The 23,724-nt window shown below is 36.6% G+C and overlaps 1 protein-coding gene across 1 annotated transcript in view; it reads right to left on the reverse strand.

The window, feature by feature from the left end:
- Positions 1-23,724, reverse strand: part of LOC127235597 (serine-rich coiled-coil domain-containing protein 1) — a 528,053-nt gene that overhangs the window by 188,104 nt on the left and 316,225 nt on the right. Inside the window, exon 6 of the mRNA XM_051202943.1 lies at positions 8,043-8,250. Within this exon, the coding sequence (XP_051058900.1) occupies positions 8,043-8,250 (208 nt within the window). The remainder of the gene's footprint in view (positions 1-8,042; positions 8,251-23,724) is intronic.

Raw genomic sequence — 23,724 nt, forward strand, 5'->3', positions numbered from 1 at the left:
ATTTAAAATAAAGACAAGGTTTCACCTTAATGCAGGTGGCATGCTACATAAAATGTTAGTTACTATTCTTATCTATTCAATAAAATTTATTTATTTTTAACATTAAAAAGTCCTATACTTTAAAAGGGAAATATAAACCATGAACCAAGGGACATTTATTATTGTTGTTGAGATAAGATTTCACTAGGTAGCCCAGGCTGGCCTCAGATTGGCAACCCTGCCTTAGTATCTGCCAAGTGCTGGGACTGTAGAAAAGGCATGCATCACTATTTGTGGCAGGTGGCATGAGGAATTAAACATCTTCCAAACTCATAGAGAAGTTCCTTGTAAAGAAAAAAGCCAACAATTTGTGAGCAGGCAGGACTGATTATTATTTTTATTCCAAAAAACACTTCCTGTGGGTCATTGTAAATGCTGATGTCCCACAAGCTTTTGTAGTCTGCATTTGGGATTAACTTTGAAGGGCTTACCATTCTTACCCTGGTGCTCAGCACCATTCTGGTCATTGACTTTCTTCCTGACAGACATCATACTGCTCTGTTCTTTCCTGGTTTTCTGAACATTAAATGTTAAAGCAGTCTATGTTGGTGTCACACATAAACTATCTGATACATAGATACATAGATACCATAGATACAGTAGTATCTATGCTCAAGAATATTTGAAGTATATTTCTACCTTGATCTTCCTGGGAATTCAAAGAAATAAATCCATATGTGACACATATAATTGAAATGAACTAAGTAAGCCCTATAACCTTCCTTTGTCCTGTATAGGGCTCATATGTCCTTCAGCCTCACATGGACGCTTCTCCCATACTTTTCTAGGGACATAAAATTGCAGTGGCCCTCTGCACATTACCCAATCAGTGACATTCAGGGTTACCCTTGCTTATTCTCATTCGGCCACCTCTATTTCAGTCAGCAAGTACTATTGAAGTCCCAAGTGTTTCACATATCCCTCTTCTTTCTGTGCTAATTGCTACAGCCTGGCTAATTGCCATAATTTCTTACATTACTACATTATTCCTGACTACAACTTAGTAATACGTTGAACTGAAAAGGATATTTAATTGACATGTTTTAGTTCATTTATCAAAAAATATGAGATAAAATTGGTGCCATCATTGAGTAAGTTCCTAAATGCACATTATGGCAACAATATTGGTAGTTTAGTTTCAGCTAGCATTGAATTTATAGCAGTGATTAATTTTGTATTTGTACTATTTAATGCATGCAGCATTCACATTATTAAGGATGTTTGACTGTTTAGACTTCAATGTATTTATGAAATCATGAATATTATCCAATTTACTTTTAATTATCCACAAATGAGACTATTGTAGTAGTTTATATTCATGGGTACTATCCCCACATACCCACTGGATGTCTCTTATATGTTATTTGTGAATTGTGTCTTGACTATACTTACAGTTACAAATAATGAAAATAGTCTCTTAAACCCTAGGTCAAAGTGGAATAGCTATTAAGTCTCAGAGGAAGATTTGAATTCATATATCTATGATTCTGTATTTCTTTTGATCTTATCCAGTCTCATTAACATCTTAAAAAAAATTTCAGTGAAACCAAGATAGAATCAGGGAAGAATGTAACTTTGCTTTCCTTAAGCTGGCAAAGCACTTGAAAATGTAGGGTTGCTCACATAGAAAAATAATTAGATTATCTTTTCTTTTGTTTTCCAGATCAAGATTTTTAGCTCCATAGAGAACAAGGCCTTTTGTAAGCAGTCTCCTCTTATTAACAACCTGCAAGTCCTCAATGAACCTAAAAGAGGTCATTATCTAAATGAGAGGCTGTCAGCTAGAAGAGAGTGTGACCCATTGGTCCACATGAATGAGCTCATACTGTTGGTTTTTAACATGTTTTTCTAAAACCGAGTAGCAGATTAGCATTAATAACATTTTTAAAAGAATGGTCAAAAGCTTCCTAACTTAGCATGAATGACAATGTCAAGCTCATTTCCTGATTTGACAAGGGGAAAAATGAATACTCTAAAATAATTGTATTGATAGTGATACCACCAACTGCATGGTGACAATCCATGTGAGTCTGTCTTAGCTTTAAATAATTCAGTGAGCTCTGATAAGCCACAGGGATGGGACTACTCACTATCTATTTGGGAAGATGAGAGGTGTGACAGAGTACCAGTTTCATTCTGACAAAAGTCACCTTCTGTTAAGGCTTTGAGTTTTGTTCCATAGCACTTCTCAACAAAGAAATTACAACTTTCAAAGCCGAAAGCATCTGTAAGTCATCCGTTTCAGACTACAGCTGGGATCATCTAGAAGAGATTTGTGGGTGTGGCTTTCCCATGATGGAATGAATCGCAAATAGGAATAGGCAATTCAAAGAGTTTTAGTGAGTTATGGCTACAAAAGTACTCCTCAGTTTACACTTCCAAGCTGAAGACATTGTAAAATGGAAAGAAGCCTTTGGATACCTATCTTCAAACACATAAAAGATGAAAAACATCTTCCTTTCCATCAGAACCACTGACTCCCAGTAAATTTTCAAAGTCATAAACTCAATGGGAAAGAGGACAGCCACTAATAATATATTCTCCAGGCCCTTTAAAGAGTGTAGTTATTCCTTCAGCTACACATTTGTCAATCTGCAAGATGGATAATATTATAGAGTTAAAGGGAATGTGTACTGCTCAAAAAGGAAAGTTATCCCCAAATGTAACTGTGGAAAATGGAAAACTAGGCAGCATCACTTAGTATGCTATTCACATTGTACATACTCAGGTTTGGGCAAGATTGTTGCCAAGGAGTTATAATGCAGTTTCGGGACTGGTACCATCATAAGAGCTGAAATAGCATCCCGAAAATAAGAAGGAAAATGACCAGAAAAAGAAGAAAAGCTAAAGATAAAGGTATCTGGGTTCAGAATGAAGTGCCAGCATGCTCCATGCAAAGAAGCACACTTGGTATGAATTAATAGAAAACAGCATGTGGTGTCTCCTAATCTCAATCAAGTATGTTCTTGCTGATAAGTCAGGGTCACAGGCACAATGACTTACAATTTCTGAAACAACTTCATAAAATATATTGTGCAACTTGACGTGTTCACCTAGACTGTATGTCCTGAGAGAAAATGGCAGTTATGTAGCCCAATGAAAGATGCACATAGTGAGGAAATGACCTGTCACTGGTTTTCAACTACATTCTGATTGGACAAGGAGGAAGATCCTCAGGCTCAGTAAAGCCTTTCTATCACAAGCCATTGCTGACATCTTGATATGATCAGCCATAGCTCACATCTCATCTTGAACTATGACCAAGAGGGAGTGATTTTCAAATTTTTAGGTAAATTATGTGAGATAACAAATTGTAAATAGCTTTAAAATGAAGCTATTCAGACTTAGTTTCCTCATGTATCACCGTAAAAAGTATTAAATAATTTATGTTTCAATACATATTGTATTGATAGATTTTCCATACTCTGCTGCTGACAATAATCTTAATATTCTTATGGCTATACAAACTGTAGAAATGGCTACTCTCTTCTTGATTTTCCTGAGGTAATTGTCTGTGATTTTTTCCCTTTGTGCTTTAATATCATTCATTAGCAATTCATTTTCTTTTAAAATGTCAATGAACCCAGTGGATATTTTAGATTGACTACTATTTGTCCAAATTTTGCTTCACTTTTTCTTTTTAAATTATTTCTTCCCACTTCTTTTAGATTTAATTTGCCTTTTTAAACCTCGGAAGTGAGAAACTTTGTCACCAGTTATTATACTTTCTTCATGTTAACATAAATTTGTAAGTGAATAATAAATTATCTAGTAATCATCTTGTGAAATCTGTTCCACAAGTTTTGCATTGTGGATTACAATGAAATCCTATAAGTTAAAATGTCTGTGGGCAATAGGATGCTACATTTGGAAATGACCTATCTGCTCAAAAACCCTGGCCTGGCACTGCACAGGAAGGGCTGGTTTTGCATTTAGGACTCACAGCTAAATCTACATAGGCCTATTTCTTAGATATTCTACTATGGTAGGCTTATCCACCTGACAAAGTAAGAAGAGTACTACACATGATGAGTAAGAATTCTTATACTTAGTGATGTTCAGTTTCATAACAATTTATATTTACTCCTTCCTGCTGAGTGTATAATGACTGCTTATAAAAACAACATCTAAACCTGGAAGGTGTGAGGGTACATGGGGAGCAACAAAGTTCTCATCCACTAAGCCTATAGGATTTTCTTCTAATCTTCAGGATTTAGGAGATCATTTTTAAAATAATAACTAATGAATCCCAGAGCATATTTTTCCATAAGATGATCTGAACAGCTTTGGGAGATTATGAGTTCAGTCTATACTCTTTAGCATGTATAAGGGGCAGGATCAAATTAAACTTGGTAATGGTTGCTATGTGACTCTATTGTGTATGCTGAGAAAGTCACATTCCACTCTCCTTGGCAGGGAGAGCCTGAAGTAGTCTTCGTTTCTGAGTTTTGCTTGGCATTCACGTTTGCCAGTTTCACTCCATTAACGGGAATTCAATGACTGACTAGAAGTTGAATATTATCCATTTTTGATGGGAGATGTCATTCTGTATATGTTTCTCATACTGGTTAATGAATAAAGCACTGTTGGCCAAAAGGAAAGGAAGATAGGGGGGACTAGGAGACTAGGAGGGAAGAGGAAGTAGTAAGGAAGAGTCAAGATGGAAAGTCTGGAGAAGGCAGAAGGAGACCACATGAAAATACATAGATCAATAGAAATGGGTTAATACTTAAGACAGAGCTAGCCGATAAGAAACCAGTACCTGGCCAACAGAATTATATCTAATACAGAGTCTCAGTGTGTTATTTGGGGCTGGCGCGGCGGCAGGACAAGACCAGGCAGCGGGCAGAAAAACCTTACTGCTTACACATTTTCTTTTCACCTATCTCTTAAGCAGTACATGTATGATATTTTTGAACAGACACTAAGATAAGATGGCAAGCTCAACTCATTCATGACTTTTACTTGGAGTATCACTGGAGATAAAGAATTAGCAATTGTAGGACCAATCGTATAAAATCCTAAAATGTGCATGTTGCTACCCTGCAGCGTACATCTAAGGGTGTTTAGAAAATGTTCTCTGTCCCAAAAGATTTTTGACTCCAAAGAGATTTTTTGACTCCAAAGAGAAACTGGATAGTAGGTGGGAAGCTCATAAGTCAGAAGGCCAAATATGATTACAATGAGAAACTAGGACATCCCTCAGGTGGTAATTACTGAAGAGAAAAAAAAAAAGGAGGGGGGGCTAAATTGGGAGACACAGGCTAAATTCCAAGTGTTCAGGAAGAATCCCAGGTGGACAAAGGAGTCAGCTGTTTTAATACAGCATCTTAAGAGAATAGCCTAACCTAGCGCCTCTGTTTGAGGGCCCACGGAAAAGAATGTGGGAAAGCTGGCACCCAGCACTTGAGTCTGTGAAACTGACTCCAGCCTAGAGCCATAGCTACTGCTGGCATGCATAGCTGCTCCCACCAGATGGTCAATCACCAGTAGAACAGGGTTGTATCTCTCATGCTACTGCTCTGCCCACTTTAAGAATTGCATTCAATTGAAATTCCATGTAATAGTCTGGCATAAGAAAAGTGATTCCACAGCATTGTTAATTCCACTTTTAGCAGATCTGACACACTCTTCTGACCACTGGCACCAGGTACACATTTAGCGCACACACATACATGCAGACCAAGCATTCATATATGTAAAATGAAATAAAATGATAATGACACAAAAAGTCAATATGAACATTTTAAAGTATCACTACTGGAACCAAATAACAGTGTTCATATTCATTCAAATGGTACAGGGAATGTTGACTCCATAGACACTGTAATTCGGAAGATCACATATTTCAAACACTAGGGGGACTTACCATTGAAAGTCCTCCTCGTGTCCCAAAGTGGTAGTGAACTCTAGACACTCAGGGAACAGCCTTGTGGCTCTGAACTTCCTAGCAGCTATACCCTCACCATATGTAAGTGTCAGGTCATCTTGAATTGTTTGGCAAAAAAAAAAATATATGTGACCTTTTGGGTGTTTCTGAACCTCTCCAAATGTTTCACATAGATGCTCTCTCCAATGAAGGGAGTATGTATGATTTGACCATATGGAAAATAAATTCAGCTTTTATTTACCCAAGTATGAAAATGTCACAAGTGTATTTTATCCCCACTAAGGAACAGACAGGTAGGTTTCAAGGGAACCAACAGAAAAAGGATTATAAAAGTAAAACTTGCCCAGGTTTTGGTGGTGTGTGCCTTTAATCCCAGCACTTGGGAGGCAGAGGCAGGCAGATCTCTGTGAGTTCAAGTCCAGCCTGGCCCATGACAGGCTCCAAAGCAATACAGAGAAACACTGCCTCCAAAAAAAAAAAAAAAAAAAAAAAAACTCAATTAAGAAACATAATTCAATTTGTTTATTTATTTTCATTAGGTTTAAACCCAGACTAACTTCTGATTGTGCCTCGTGCCTCTAGAAATTAGTTTATACTGCTGATGTTTTAGGGAGGGGTCATATTAATGACCTAAAGGCCACAGTGAACCAAGAATCTCTGGACCAGAAAGTTAACTTGACTGACATCTGTGGGAGTTTCTGATCAGACCCCCATACTAATCACTCTGGTGTCTAGCACTTCTTTCTATTGCAGAATAACTGACCTACAGATGGTGTCTTTCCATATCCAATCTTCATTTTTCCATTCTATAAAACCCCAAGAGCCCTCTCCCACCTACTTGACTCTCACTTCTGCAGGGACTGTGGCCCTTGTTGTTCTGATTAAAGAACAATTCTGCTTCTAGAGATGATGTTAACTCTCTTCTGTTTCTACTTCAGGCCCATCAAATCCCAATCTAACAGTTATCATAGTCAGAAGCAGGCACTGATAAACTGAAAACATTTTTGTGATAAAATACTATAAAATAGCAAGTAAAATAACAATTACTAAAAATAGTAACTGAAATATCTGTACACCACCCAAGCTAACTCAATCCTAGCACCAGGGAAGTGGGAGGAGGTCATGAATCCAAGTTTGCTTTCATGATATAATCAGTTTGAAGCCAGAAGAATCTCTATCACACTATGCCTCAAAAATAATGGCAAAATGCTGGATAGCCATGCTGGTTGGAGGGTGCTGTCTACCATGGCCTGGTAGGTCTCTAAAAGTTCAGCAACATGGTTGATGCCCCCACTCACATCCTGTGGCAGTCTCTAGGTTCGCTATCTGTCCTTATTTGGAGACTGCCCTAAGCCCAGGTGCCTGACTTATCTCTAATATGACCCTTCTGACCCTACGCACAGTTCTTTACAGAAGCTTCCCCGCCTTCTGGCCATGCGGCAATCAAAAATTGTGCAAAGAAAATTACAATCGGACGGCGCTTCCACACATGATATTTGAGACTTTACTAAGAGCTTTATGATAGAAGCAATATAGTGTTTTCAAGTTTCTGAGGTACAGGTGCTCCCATATGACTGATTAATGTAAGCGAGGAAGACATAGTGACACTGTTTCAGGACACTTTGATCACATAAAACCAGTAGGCGTGAAAACATTCATAAGAGGCTGTCAGAGGGCAAAGACATTCACCACATACTTCATTAACACCTGCAGACTGAGGAATCCTGGCATGATTAAGACAAGAGCAAAATCACTTTCAAAATCCTGCCTTTCTAATTCCATATAGATAATTCGGCAGCAAAATCAAAGAAAACTCAGTCGATTTCTCAACCTCTTGACAGTGACATAAATAGAATACTGCATAGCTGATGCCCATCTCTCCTTGCTTGAGAGATTAGGGAAGGTTTGGCCTCAACTTCCTTCTTCATAGGATCTGAAGAATTTCTGAGTACCTATCAGAACTTGAAGCTATTCGTCTGCCATACAAGAAAAGCTAAGGCTCAGAAGAACACTTGACCTATGCTCAGTTCCCCACAGCTAATGAGTGACTAAGCAGGTCTACAGACCTATTGCAGACCACTAGGGACAAGCCCTAACTGCAGAACAGCCCTACCTCTTGAAGCACTCTCTTCATCTTCAGTAACAGTGTCTTCACTGCAGTGCACTCCTGCAGCATCAGTCTGAATGGCAGGGAATCTATACCTCCATTTTCCTCCACACCCAGCAGGGGCCAATCTGCAGAAGGACTGTTGGGCAGTCGGTTGACATGGGAACACCGGGCTTCTTGATCAATGTCTTTTGTTATTTTCAGGGAAAGGCTCCTAACAAGAAACAAAATAAAAAAAAATTATAATGAGGTGTGCCTAAAGTTCTGTTTCCTCTCATGTCAATCGACATTTACATGACACGAAATACTTCCAGGGAAGTATTTCTTGTCAGTTTCTTAAATTAGTCTTTTAAGTACTCAGACTGTCATCAGAAATTATGAATTGCATAGTTAGTGATAAAATTCAATGACAATTAGAGTTTTAGACTATATTTCCTCCATCAGTATTTCATTTATTCATGGTATTTATTTAAACCACTTATAAATGTTGAAACAATAAAAACCAAAAGGAGATAAATTCTATATCTAAAGTTTCTGATGATATGCTTATATTAACTTGAATAAAAATATTCAGAGGCAAAATGATCAGAAATTAGTTCAACAACTAATGATTTAAATTGCTAAATCAACCAATAACAATTTCAGTTAGAAAGGCAGCATACACAGGATTTTATGTTAAAATAGTAGCAAAAATGGAAAACATGTAATTCCACAGTGGCATTAGCATGGAAAGGAAGAAAATGATGCCATGCCTAAAAACTGTGCGTCTAGCATGTGGCCCATTTTTACCTGAAGGCAACTGACAAAAGGAATATTCAAGAAAAGTCCCCTGCTCCACACTGCCCCAGTCCTGAAATATAACAGAGAACTCCAACAAGCCATGCTGACTGGGTCTTGGCTTCGTTTTATTTCCTCATTTATTTATGTCTTATACTTTGATATCCTAAAACTTCAATAGCCTTCTTTGTCTTGTTAATGCTCTATAATTTACCCTTTTTGGTTGATATGTACAATAATTCCAATGCTAACTGTCCTTTAAGTCACCTCACTCCATTGAGTTCTACCTGTGGGTGACATTGCACCTGTTAATAAGTTGCTCATGCTCTTTTGTCAAACTGTCTTCCCTCGGTCTAATTTATGGGAGGGTAACAGGGAAAGAATCACACAGAGCCTTCAAGAAAAACTGTGTTTTCAAAACTGGTAATTGATATTTTAACGGGGGTGGATGACAGTCTAGTAACAAAATAAACACTCATTCCAGACTCTCAGAGACATAGGAGCTATGAATGTATTAGTTATTTTTACAAACATGTACACTGTGTTGCTATCTGGAGAAATCTTACACTTAGCTCTAACTACAAAGCTAATTATGGCTACCTCAGCTTCCTCAGACAAACAATGAAGATACAGCTACACCTACTTGTTCAAATTTGAATACAAAATCATATAATCCAGAATTTAAATTATTTTTCTCTAAGTAATCTGAGTTTTGTAAAATAATTAAGAAAATATTACACTTTTTGTATCTTTTCCTGAGTTTAGTAGCAAGGATCAGGTAGCACTTTGTAATACTTGGGTTGATAGTGCTTATGTCATGCAGTTCAGAACAGATAGATAAGTAGATACATAGATACACAGACAGATATGGATGAATGGAAAGATAGATATAATACAGGTGTGTGTACCTGCATGCGTGCGTGAGTGTGTGTGTGTGTGTGTGTGTGTGTGTGTGTGTGTGTGTGTAAACTGGAGATTATAACTGCCAAGTATCTCACGTGAGCTAGATACAGAATTACACAGAGATGATAAAATTAGCTACGAGTTTTATACTTCATCAGTTGGAAAAGAGAATACTAGCATTTCTTCCTCAATTGTGAAATCCACGATTCCAGGCAAGTGATAGTGGCTGAAGTTTGACAACTGAATGTTGTCATTGACTAAGGAGTCTCTCTTCAGCTCTGCACTTCATACTAGTTGATTCCAATTAATAATTACAAGTAAGAGACCTGGGATGTTTTACTTGTGCAAGAAGAAGCAGACCTACTATTAGAGCACAGTGAATACAAATTGGATGGAGATTGTTAGCAATAGGATGCTGAGATGTGCTGGTCCTCAGGAGCACATCTCACACTGCTAGTCACTATGCTTATGATTATGACCATTAGTTTTCTGAAAGGTTACATTACATGGCTTATATTTAATAACAGTCAACTGCATAATTAGTATTGTAAATATTAAATTTTTTTAAAAAACTGAACATTATTGTACCTAAAGCACCTAAGTATCTAAGCATGTTCAATAGAAAATGTTCCAATGTTGTGAAAAGCACAAACATTCTCACATGAAGTCTCAGCTGTCTCTAGCTGTCAAGTGTGGATGCTCCAGTGCACTTGTGATCATAAGTGGGCAAAACTCACAGGACAAAGCAGCTCCTACACTTGGGTTTCATACCCCACTGTTGGTCACATTCTGATAACTGTATTCAATGGTTCATTAACCATCAAAATCACCACAAGCAAAAAAAAGAAAGAAAAAAAAAAAAGAATGTACTCTCTACTTATTAACCCCTACTCTCTAAGGTTACATCCAGAAATATAGACATATGTAGGATTGTGTGATAGTAGCCATACAGTCCCTGATGCTCAGAATGGCTAAGAGAATCTTTGTAACTTAAATTTTAGTTACATTTATGTATGAATACATTGAGACTTATAGACTTTTCTTGATCCATACCTACAATAAGTGAGTTCCCATAAAAATAAAAGTAGAAATGATAAATGTTGTAGTAACAGTATTCTCAAATTTGATTTGAGAGTATGTACTACTACTGAAAATATTTAACTTCAGTCTGCTGCAGTGAATTGGCTTTATACATTTGGCACTCAAACTCCTTGGGAGATAAGAATTTATTTTTACCAACCTTTCTAATATATGACAGACAAGTTTAATGGAAAACACATTTCTTGACATAAATGATAAAAGCATTAGAGGATTTTTTCTTGCCATGGAGGAAAATGCGAGTACTTTCACAATTTTCCTCTCATTTTTTTTTTCTGTAAATAGAATGCCATTTTGATGGCAACAAACTTTGTTTGCACATAAGAAAACTTTTCCAAATAATTCAAAAGCACTCAGATATCAAAGCCAATATAAGCCATGAGATGCAAGGTATGTCACCTGGCAAGCATTGACTTCCTTCCTGTCACATGAGCTGTTTAGCAGTTCCACACATCTGACATTCCTTACTTCAGAGATGGTCTATAGCCAACATACACCTCAGCAACATATCTACTTGTATCTGAGGAATCATTTCAGTGACTTACAAATCTCTCAGGACAGGTCACAGTCATCTAACCTGTAGTCACTCAAAGAAATAAGCAAATACAACAAACCAGACTTCCAACCAAATATGTAGGATTATAGAGAATTAATTTTTTTTTAAAAAAAGTTGATTTTGTGAAATCTACTGCTATGTACTACTAATTTCATAAAAGCTTGGATTATTTTTGTTGAGTTAAATCTGAGCTAAAATATGGCTATAACATATACAGCAACACAGAGATTAATGAACTGGCATCCTAAAATGTAAAATAAATTGCCTGTTGAATGAATTATCTCCAAAAATCTAATGATGATTTCATTTATCCATCACTGGTTTCCTTTAAATGCAAAGTGTTTACATTGTTTTGGGAAACTCTGCTCATAATTGTTTCTTAACTGAATATTTGAACACTTAGACATGTTTAAAGACAGAATCAATATCTCTGTGTATCTCTCTGTCTCTCTCTCGCTGTGTGTGTGTGTAACTTGTAAGAACTTAATACCTTTCACCATTAAATAAAAAAAAAAAAATAAATCGACCTATAACTGCTTTACCAAAACCTATGATGAAGACAATGGCAGAGTAGATTGAACATACCTTGGCATAACTTGCAAGTCTGTGATAGTGCAGCAACTGACTGCTTCTCCTCATCTCACTCATACCACATTCTTACCCTTAATGTACTCGCTCTACTCTCACTCAGGCCCTGTGAAGTACCAAACTCTACGCTGCCTTACAGCCTTTACATATGTAATGTTTGCACACAAAATATTCCTTCGATGTGTGTGTGTGTGTGTGTGTGTGTGTGTGTGTGTGTAGGGGAACGTTTGTACTCCTCAAGCACATCACTGACAAAAAGCACACAGATTCCCCTTTCTGACAGTAATGTTTTGTTCAGAGTAGTTATCCAATATGCAATTAAGATATAGTCTGCTACCCTGGCTCACCCAGCACTCAGGAAGCTGAGCAGGTGGATCTCTGAAAGTTCAAGGCCAGTCTGCTCTACTAGAGCTTGTTCCAAGACATGCTCCAAAGCCAAAGAAAAACCCTGTCACAAAAAACCAAAAGAAAAAAGGAAAAGAAAAGAAGAGAAAAGAAAACGATACATTCTGCAGAGATCACTCTGAACACCTGAACACAGTGCACATTTCATGTTCTACCACACGGTACCACACAGTACCATCACCTTTTAAAATACAGCCAGGCAACACAGAAAAGACAGAAGGGTTCCCAGGTGCCTACAGGAGAATCAAAGCAGCAGTGCTTCTGCAAACTGCCATTTGCAATGGTTTCCTGTCCAAATTGAGAAAAGCTGCATATGGCAGGAATGTGAAGCTGATTAAAAAAAAAAAATGAAAGTACTTGATATGCCTTAAAAGGTATGTTTATCCTGGCTGTCTATCATATAGAATATTTCCAGTATGGCAGTTTCTCATGCAGGGTGTATGAGGCTTACAAATCCTGGGAGACAGTCCATCATATATGGAAGTCAAGCTATGAATGCAAGGCAGGAAACAGAAGCAGGAACTGAGGCAGAGAGCATGAGAGTATGCTGCTTATGGCTTTGGTCTCCATGGTTTCCTCAGTTAACATACCTATATAACTCAAACCCAGTTACTAAAGGATGGCAGTACCTACAGTGAATAGGCCTTCCTACATTAATCATCAATTAAGAAAATATCCCATAGAATCCCCCTCTTATGCATATACCCAAAGGATTCACATCCATGCAACAAACACATCTGTTCAACTATGTTTATAGCAGCACTATTTGTAATAGCAAGAACCTGGAAGCAACCTAGATGCCCCTCAATTGAAGAATGGTTAATGAAGATGTGGCACATCTACACAATGGAATACTACTCTGCAGAAAAAAATAATGGTATCTTGAAATTCGCAGGCAAGTGGATGGCACTTGAAGAAACCATCCTGAATGAGGTAACCCAGTCACAAAAAGAGGAACATAGTATGTACTCACTCATATATGGATTTTAGACCTAGATCAAATGATCACCAGCCTATAATTCACATCACCAGATGAACTAGGATACAAGGTGTATTCTAAGAGATTCATATAAAGTCCCTCACAGAACTGGGAAGTGACAAGTCCCCCAGAGCTCAGGTGAAGTGGGGGAGGACAGCGAATGGAGAGAGAAGTAGGAGAAAATGAGGGGGAGGAAAGGAACACATGTGCGACCTGGAATATTGAGCCTGGTTAGGAATAGAAGATAGGAAAGAGAGAGAGAAAGAGAGAGAGAGAGAGAGAGAGAGAGAGACGAGAGACAGAGACAGAGACAGAGACAGAGAGAGAGAACATAAAAGAGGGAGCCAATATTGGTTTGAAGATAAAATTGAACACAAAGAAAGATCGAGAGAACTATAAGACTGCTCACAAATAACAAGTTGAGCTTACGTGGAAAGGCTATCATAAATGCCCTTCCCAGAGAGTGAGATCAACAACTAACTTCTCCATGGAGCCCTCAACTAATGCCTGTTGAAAACAGGATCAAACACCCATACATAAACACTGAGTCGAACTAAAACCCAGATGCAGATGTAGAGGACAAGACCATGTGGCAGAAACACATAGAGACAGCTTACCTGAACAAGGAGGAGCTAACGGCCACTAGACTTATAGCTGGGAAGCCAGCATGGGACTGACTCAGGGCCCCCTGATTATGGGTCTCAGCCAGAAGGACTGAGCAGTCAAAGAGACCTCAGACAGGATGTATCCCTGGTTCACAAAAGAACTTTGCGAACATATCCCCCCATGGAGGGTTAACTGCCTTAATCTAGAGACAGGAGAGAAGCCCTAGTCCCTACTTCACAGGACCTGTCAGATCTACATGACCCCAACTGGATGGCACTCCCCTACATATGGAATTGGGGTGGGGGGATGGGAGGGGAGGGTGTTTAGAGTGCATGTGAGAGGGCAGAGAGGGTAAAAGGGAGGGAAGGAGGGAGGAAGGACTGGGGGGAGAGAGCAAGGGAGGGAGGGAGGGAGAGGGAACTGGGATCGACATGTAAAATAATATATTAAACTAAAAAAAAAAAAAATGCTTTGACTCCAAAATTTAAGTTGAAGGACAAGTTACTGGGGAAAAGGATTTCTATTTTTGTTTCCACAGAAAATGAAAAGATGTGGATTCCTTCCAGACTAATGTGGTTTGATCATGCCAGACCACCTGAAACAGAGTACAAGCTGATCCTGCATTCAAAACAGCTGGACAAAACAGCCCTACAGACTACAGCCAGGATATCTGAATCTTCTTCGAATCCCCCAAGACAGTGCCCCTTACCAGCAGGAAGTAGTTTGGAAAGAACAACGCCCAAATTCCCAAATATTGTGTATAAATGTTTGTTTTCATTTAATTGGACTGTTATATAAAATTAAATAAAATTAAAAAAAAATATCCCATAGAGAAGCCCAAAAGTAAACGTGATGAGGCAATTATTCAATTAATGTGCTCTCCTTCCAGATATGTGTAGGTTTATGTTAAGTAATCAAAAACTATGACAGAGAGAGCATTACTCTAGAAGAAGTCCATGTTCAATTTTCAGTATCATGCCAAGTGTCTTATAACTCCCTGTAGACTAACACCAGGGAAATTGGTTTCTTATTCTACATTCTTCTGCACGTGCACTCACATATATGTGTCCTCTCTCTCTTTCAAACACAAACACAATTTTAAAAAATGTAAATAATATAAGAAAAATAAACTAAGGATGAATAGTCAGAACTCTAAAGAATATCTCCCTGTAAAGCTTCTGAAAATATTAGAAGTCTAGATCCACTGCAGGAAATTGTTACATTTACTTTTTTTATAGGTTGATAACTTTTTAATAGATTGAAAATCTATACTCATTTCTTTGTAATGTTGGTTTTTGCATACTTACTACATTTCTTTTTTGAAGCAATTATTTTTTTAATTATATAATTTTTAGAACTTTTTTATTTTTTATTTTTATTTTACATATCAATCCCAGTTCCCTCTCCCTCCCTCCTTCTTTTCCTCTCTCCCACCCTCTCTTGCCCCCCCTCTACCACCGTCCCTTCGATCCTCCCACCCCCTCCCCTGCACTCCACATGTAGGTTGATGCCTTCTACTTTTAAATATATCACAAGACAATGACCATCAGAAATGTGTGTAAGGAACCTGGGAATTGATCAATTGATCACAGATATCTATAAGAACTGGTAACTCATGATGCATTTGACTTACATATCTTCACTAATTTGAAGTATTTAGTGGAAAAATACAGTACTCAACTCATCATGCATTTTATTTTCTTTGAAAGTTCACAAGTTCTGGCTCTATTACTATTACTAAGAACATCCACTCTACAGTAAGAATTTTATTCTTTCATCATAATATAATCAGCAAGATGAGAATGATCACTTACAAAATGCACCCATATACTTCAAAATATTTATTGTCAATGCTACTTATTTTAGGCTCTCCTTTTTCACTATATAATAGGAAACAAAATGCAGGTCATATTTATTTCAAACAATTATCACATGGGGAATTTGACTAATCATTCAGACACATGTTTCCATTGCTAAAAATCCACTGTTTTACCAACACATAACAATTCCAACATGTAATTACTTAAAAGTTGCATGCTAAATGCTTATTTTGTGATTATGTAATGCTTTATTATTTATGTATTTAAAAGTGCCTCTATGTATATTTACTTCTGGTAACTTCATTAAATAAGTGCATCTTGAAAACCCCTTCAAGATTCCCTTCTAGATATCTGATTAAAATTTTCATAAATATTTTGCAAATGTGACAGTAAATTGTACCACATGGAAATGTGTTTTGTAGAGCCTCTTCATGTTTAAGAACATTGGCTATTCTTCCAGAGAAATTGGGAAAACTTGAGTTTTCCCAGAACTCACATAGCAGTTATTAGTACTCTGTAACTCCAGTTCCAGGGGATCCAACAGCCTCTTCTGACTGTCATAGGCACTAGGTGTTCTCAAGGTTCACATACATACATGCAAGCAAAATATCCATAAACGTTGCATTAAATGCCATTTAAAAAAGAAATTATGTTGTTCTCAATGTTATCTCAGAATTAAAATGTGATATAAAACAGACCATAGTAATGTGCTTACACTGTGCTACCTATAGAAAATTATGTTGTTCAAGGAGTTAGATTCATGACCTTCATCCTGAATGCCTAGACTTTTGCTATCAAAGTGCTAAGTGTTAGCAGAGGAAGTATAATCTAGGGAATATTAAGTTTTAAAAGATAATCAGTTCTTCCTCTGTAAATTGGCATAAAGACAATATCAAAAATAATTATACACAGTCACAAATATACATAGTATTCATGCATATTGAAATTAGTTGGATTATTACTTTATATAAACCATATATATACAAAGAGCTATAATTTGATAAAGATTAATAAAACCCACAAAATCTAACAAATCATGTACATTTTTTAGGAAGCAAAGTAATTTTGATGGCTTGTATTCAGTTTCAACCAGAAAATGATTAAACATTTTCTATAGTTCACAGAAGACTGAATTCCCAAATGCTTTGACAAAACCATGCATACATACACACAATCATACATAAATACACACACATGAATGCATCACATATACAAATCACTGAATTACTTATATCTGAAATCTATGGTTTTATTTGTAGGCTGCTCAAAGATAACATAATTTGTCTTGATTTGTTAACCATTTAGTCTTAGTTAAATGTTGTAGGAACTCTCTCTTTGGGGGGACAAAAACAAACACCTCTTGCCTTCTTATCATCAACAACAAAACTACACTTCCAACAAAGACCAACTAGGGAACCAATGAGGTCACTGGGTTTACATACTTACAGAGTATGCAAAAAGTTACCTACAAGATCATGGATGACCCCAGGGAATTGGTACTACCACAAAGTCTCACCTCAAAATGGATAGTGATGTTCCCTTAGCAGTATAAACAGAGTGCTCTCAGTTAATCTTCCAGAGCTCATATACTCTTCACCTCCAGGGAAGAGGAAGTCACATTCAAAACAATTACAAATGGCCAGGACTTACGGGAAGGAGTGGCCAGACCCTCAAGTAAGAATCCATCAACATGAAGTCAATAACAAACTCAGAACCTCTTACAAGTCATGGTGGCTCAGATGACTAGGCAGCTGTTAGTTAGGCTTGGAGGATAGTGGTTTAAACTCCTCCCTCATCCATCGGGCTCTTCTGAGTAAGAAGGCATTGTGACTAGCTCTTGAAGTTCTTATTGTTGTGACTTCCCTGCTACAACATACAATAAATAGGAACAGTAAGCTGCATAAACCTATTCTCCCTTAAGTTGCTTTTGTCGGAGTATTTTTAATCACATCAATTGAAAAGGAACTAAACACTAAAGTAAAGAAGCATGCAGTATAGTAAAATAGGTTGCACATCTTTTCACAGTCACTGGCCATGAAAATCCATCCTTTGCGGCTAATGCACTGTTAGGCACAGAACAAATCTCACCCATTCCTATCGCCATACCCCATCTCCAAATGTTCATATTGCTTTGGGCTGCTTGCTCTTCTTATAGGTCTAATAGCAATATATATATATGTGTGTGTGGGGGGTATGGTACTGTACTTGTCTTGTTTCCTAACTTTTTAGGTGATTGTGGAATTTTCAAGCATGCTTTGCAATTCTAAAAGCCTGGCTTCTATCAGTATCCTAATAACTATCTGTTGCATGGATGAAAGCACAGTATTTTCATATACATAAAGCAATCATGCTAAAGACTATGTTATTAACCATAGATTTATAGATTACAATTTCTTCTGAAAAAAAATGTTAGTTTTATCCTTAGAGAGCTACCAAAGTCAATCCTATTCAAAATAAAAAACATTCACTCAACACCTTAGGGATAGATAGCAAAGTAGGCCAACAACTCTGACAGGCATAGCTAACTATGGCAGGAAGGATGATAAAGGGTAGAATATGAAGAGGCAACAAGCAGTTTCACATGGAGACAATGTGGAGCTTATTTATGGTTTGAAGAAAATTGGCTGCTATTGTGGGATGCTTGCTTTCTGTGAGATAAAATAAAGCTAAATGAAGAGGCAGCTATTGGATGTTAACTTCCTGTTTAGTTTAAGAAACACTGTCATTTATTTATATATCTTTCCAAACAAGTAAATCTAATTACACTTCTCACAACAAGCCATTTGACCTACAAATGAAGCAACTTCAAGTCCTCAGTGAAGAATAATGTGTGCCTGTAGTTGCATTAACAAAATAATAAGAAGCTAAAACTTAAGCGATTTGTAATCAATGAATAGTAATAAATAGTAATAAATAATAATAAATAAATAGTAATAATAATAAATAATAATAAATAATAATAAATATATAGTAATAATAATAAATAGTAATAAATAAATAGTAATAAATAGATTTGTAATCAATGAATTACAATCCTAACTATATCCCCAACTATGATGCTTTAAAAGTTATTTTGTTTGGCAATTGCATTATTACTAATATACAAAACACCACAAGCTATATTTAGCCAACCTAAAATATATTTTAGTCTACATAAGAGGAGCTGTAGTCCAGGTTACTGATAGTTACTTATAACAGCACCTGCATTGTGTAGTAAATGGGAGGGCTAGTCGCACAAGCCCTACCAAGATTGGATAGCTGCCACATTTTGATGAAGATTATGAAAGAAGTATATATTTTAATTTTCAAATTTGTTTAAAATATTTAATTATGTGGAAAGTCATAATAAATAATAGAAACTGGAAAAACAATCTAGTAAGTTTCTTTTAACTGTTTACCCAGTATTTCTTAGACATACAAGAAGAGTCACCCATGATTTTTATGATAACATATATTGATTTTAAAAAAATAGTAACATTGTGAAATTTTATCAAAACTAATTTCCTGAGAAAATGTGTAGATAGCTTAGTATGAAATTAATTCAAACATATTAAGATTCCAATGGCGATGTTGAAATCCCCATAAATATTCTGAGGGAAAGTCACTGTTGACAGGCAAGACATTAAAAGATGTTTGACTATAAAAGTGTAATTACTTTGTAAATAATAGAAACTTAACCATAAATGAAAAAGAAACAAAACTGATGTTCCCGTCATTCTTTCTGGACCTACCAGTGGATTTTTCTCAGCATAACAGGCCTGATGAGCAGTATCAAAGCACATACTGGTTAATAAGTCAATGTCACACAAATGTCCAAGGTAAACAAGACTTCTGCAACAGCAACAAAAAATACTTGATGTTTGAAAGAGAATCTGAGGCTAGACCTTGTAACATGGGACACCAACTGTCATATCTGAACTGATTAAATGACAGTTTACTGTTACAGAATTACCTTTCCGTATTGATCAATTCAGCAAAACAAAAATGATATTCTAGTCATACAAACATGGTGCTATGACTACAATCTCAAGGACAGATAAGTCAGAAAACACACAATGGTATACATTGCTGCTGACAAGTCCTTTCCAACTCTGGAGACACAATCACATAGATCTCTGGGCTCTGTCTTCTTCTTTGAATGTTATCTCTGGTTCTTTCTCTCTGTGCTTTGGTGTACTTGACATTTGAACAAGATAACAGTGGCTGTGGGTGGCATGGCTTGTCTTTCAAATAAGCAGCAGAGACACAGATTGGTATCAATGTTATTTTTGCAAGAGGGCTGAAAATAAAAAGGAAATATGCAGACTCTTAACAGAACCAAAGAGGAGCAGAGAATAGGACTCTCCAGTTCATTCTTTACCTCAAAATAGCTCACTTAGAAAGGATAACAGAAAAATGAACTTCAAAACTCAAACAAGCCCATTCAGAGTAAACAGGACTCAAATGGCAAAGTTTCATGTTTCACCGCTACTGTTTTATATTTGAAGAGGAAAAGAATATTTTAGGCTTCAAACAGGAATTCTATCCCCATCCTCACCTCTCTGCCCTCTTCAGAGAAGGGTATTTGATAAATGCCTCAGTGATGTACCACACTGAAAGTCACAACCCTTAGGGATAGAAAGATACAGGTAAAGTTAATCACAGAGCAATTATAAGATAACCACCTGAAAGACATTGGCATTATTTACTTACAGGCAACACTTGTTATTGTTTTGTTGTTGTTGTTTATTTTTTTTCTTGTATAATCATCCTGGTTAAATAGTGTACCCCCTGGTAAAGCCCTTGCTGTCCACCACTGTTTTTACAGTCCTTTGGGGAATGTGAAGCAAGGTCCCATCCCCCAGCCCCTCGCCTCCATGTTGTAACATGTGATTTTCAGATCTAGGTTTCCAAATCTGAACAGTAATAAAGACAGAAAAACACTTCATGGAGCATCGTGAGGAGCCAGGTCTCTAGCAGAGCAGGCCTCTCATCTGGCTCTTAGATTTGCTTTGTGGCTCTGTTGCAATCTCCATATCTTGCAAATTCCCTTTTCAAATGACCCCTTAAATCTTCAAATTTTCTTAGCTTTCATCTAGCTAAGCTCTGCCTGAGAGTACTGCTGTTCCTGACCAACTTGAGCCTTTGAAGATTGACCTTATTCTGGTGAGATATTACCATTCTTCAAAAGAAATATCAGATAAATTTTTGTCATATGAACAAAAGTGGGTCTCTAGGACTACTTTCAAAAACTTTCATTTTTAATTCATAGGCTAATCACTTTTTCTAACTTCACTATCCTAACATTCCAGTGCTATGTCCAAGCCCTTACCCCTCTCAATGTTCCAGGTAATGGATTCAACAAATGAGCTCTTAGTTGATGAGAGACTGTACAACATTGTTATTTTAGCAAATTACTTCTTATCCATAGAAATACAACATAAAACAAAGAGATGCTTAGAGCATGGTACCTGCCCAAAGCAGATATTTGGAGGCACTTGGTGAAGCCAATGCTATTCAGTAAGGAGCTACATGTTCTGTGTATAAATTGTACTGCATTTAGAAGGGAAAACATCTTAGCTATTCTGAAAGTGACCTCTTTTTACCAGGGGAAAAGTTGCCTGAATGGTCAGCAATAGAACATTATATGAGCTGTGTTTCAATGTAGAATTATCCTGATTTAAAATGGAGTAACATGCACCTTAAATCTTGTAAGTTGAACATTATAGTGCTCAAATCTCTTTTCAGAGGTAGTGCTAGTACATCAACTTTAACTCATTTTCTTTCTTTGTTCATTACAAGAGCAAAAATTGATGGTTGGTTTCCCTGATTATCTTGTCTTTTAGGTGATAGACTATTTTCTATTCTCAAAGTATATTGTCCTCCTAAATTATCAACAGAAACTTTAGGGCATGCTTTTCAAAATTTTGAAAGTAATTATCTATTCAATGCTCTAACCTTTTCCTACATGGATACCTTCATAAAAGTTCTATAACCTGAAATTTTAACTTGACATTGGACAAATACTTCATGTAGATAGAAACTATTTTCATTTTAATCATATTATAAGATATATACATTTTAAATGAACAGAGTAATTTTAAATTATACTGTTCTAGCAAAGATCAGTATAACTATCAGTATAAAAGTATTAGAATTTTTATAGCAGTGTTTTAAAAGCAATACAAGAAAAGAAGGGAAATAAATGGAGGGAAATATACTGAGAAAAAATCTAAAGTGTTTGTAAGAATTTGATCAGTTTGTATATAGAGAGAAATTTCTATAATAAATATATTATTACACTTGGGGACCCAGTTTATCTTCTGTTTAAGATGATGCCTTAGGTAGATTTTCTACCACAGCCAAAAGAAACTTTGGTTTAATTTCTTCTTACAACTCTCAGGACACACTCATTAAGTGGGTGGAGTCTAGGCAGAAACTTGAGGCAGAAACTGAAGCAGAGATCATGGAGAAATAATGCTTAATGACTTGCTCCACACGGCTAGCTCATTCTGCTTTCAAATACCAATGATGCCCAATTGCCCAAGGACAGCTCTACCTACAGTGGGTGGGGCCCTTTGACATCAATCATTAATCAAGAAAATTCCCTAAAGTTACCTACAGGCCAATCATATGGAGGAATTTTCTCAAGTAAGATTTTTTTTCTCTCTTTCTCATGTATATGGATATCTTTTGATGCTATATTGTTTACTTATATAGTAACCATTGAACATATGTATAGTTTATACTAAACAGAATGCATAAATTGTTAGAAAATGTGATGGTTTTCACAAGTGCTGGTATTGTAAAAATATTTCTGTGAGAATTATTTAATAATGAACTTACATAAATGGAGCATGCCAGTCATATGAGACCAAATATACATTTTAGAAAATGTTTATTATGGGTTTTACACTAGAAAACCCAGGAGTTAGTCATTAATTTTTTTTTTCTGAAATTTCCTCTCTGTAGAAACAACTGAGATTTAATCCCAAAGAACAATAAAGCAACTAGGGAACAAAGCACTGTGCCTTTGACTTTTTTCCCCCACTTCTCCCACATTTACTATTATTTTATTTCTTATTTCACATATCGATCCCAGTCCCCTCTCCCTCCCATCCTCCCATGACCCCTGACTCACCCCCTCCCATCCAAGTCCCCACCCATTCCACAGGGAGGACGAGGCCTTCCAGGAGGGATTATCAAAATCTGTCTAATCATTTGGTCTAGGACCTCTCTCCTGTCTCTAGGTTAAGGGAGTATTCCTCTATGGGGAATGTGATCCTGGAGTCCTTTCGTGCACCAGACTTTTTTTACTTAACAATACTGGGATTATTTTTAATCGTTCAGGCAAGAAAATTCCACAATAGTATCTAAATACATTTCTTTTAGTTGATATGTCATAGTATTATGAAATTGACATTTTAAACGAATATATAAGTACATCAAGATCAACTTAGTAAAGAGAAAAGCATAACAACCAACTGTTCCTCAAGCTGAAGAAAGGAGAATGACTTCATTTGTCCTGATTTCTATTCTTACAGTTTCCATTATCTGGTAAGGGATGTAGTTACAGCAAGTGTTTAAGTATGGGCATGTGGCTGAACAAAGAAAACCACCCACACCTCTATTATAGCCATGTGCAGCAAATCCACAGACACTGCTATTCTGGACAGCTACAGAAACTTGGGACTCTATCTTGAAAGCAGTTGCACTTGATGCTAGTATTGGATTTTAATATGATGCTATCAAGACAAATGAGGTGAAGTGAGGAAAGATTCCCACAAAGACAGAAACCAATGAACAAAATCATGTAATGACGATACTTGAATAGAAAGATAAAGCATCAGAATAAGCAGTTTTCTTTATTATAAAAGAATGAAATCGCTAAACAGAAGACTGTTTGAAATGCCCTTAATAAAAACATCTCGACAGAAGCATACTGATTGGCCATGAGATAAGTAAAACATGAAAGAA

This window comes from Phodopus roborovskii, unplaced genomic scaffold (assembly GCF_943737965.1).
Source record: "Phodopus roborovskii unplaced genomic scaffold, PHOROB, whole genome shotgun sequence".
Taxonomy (NCBI): Eukaryota; Metazoa; Chordata; class Mammalia; order Rodentia; family Cricetidae; genus Phodopus; species Phodopus roborovskii.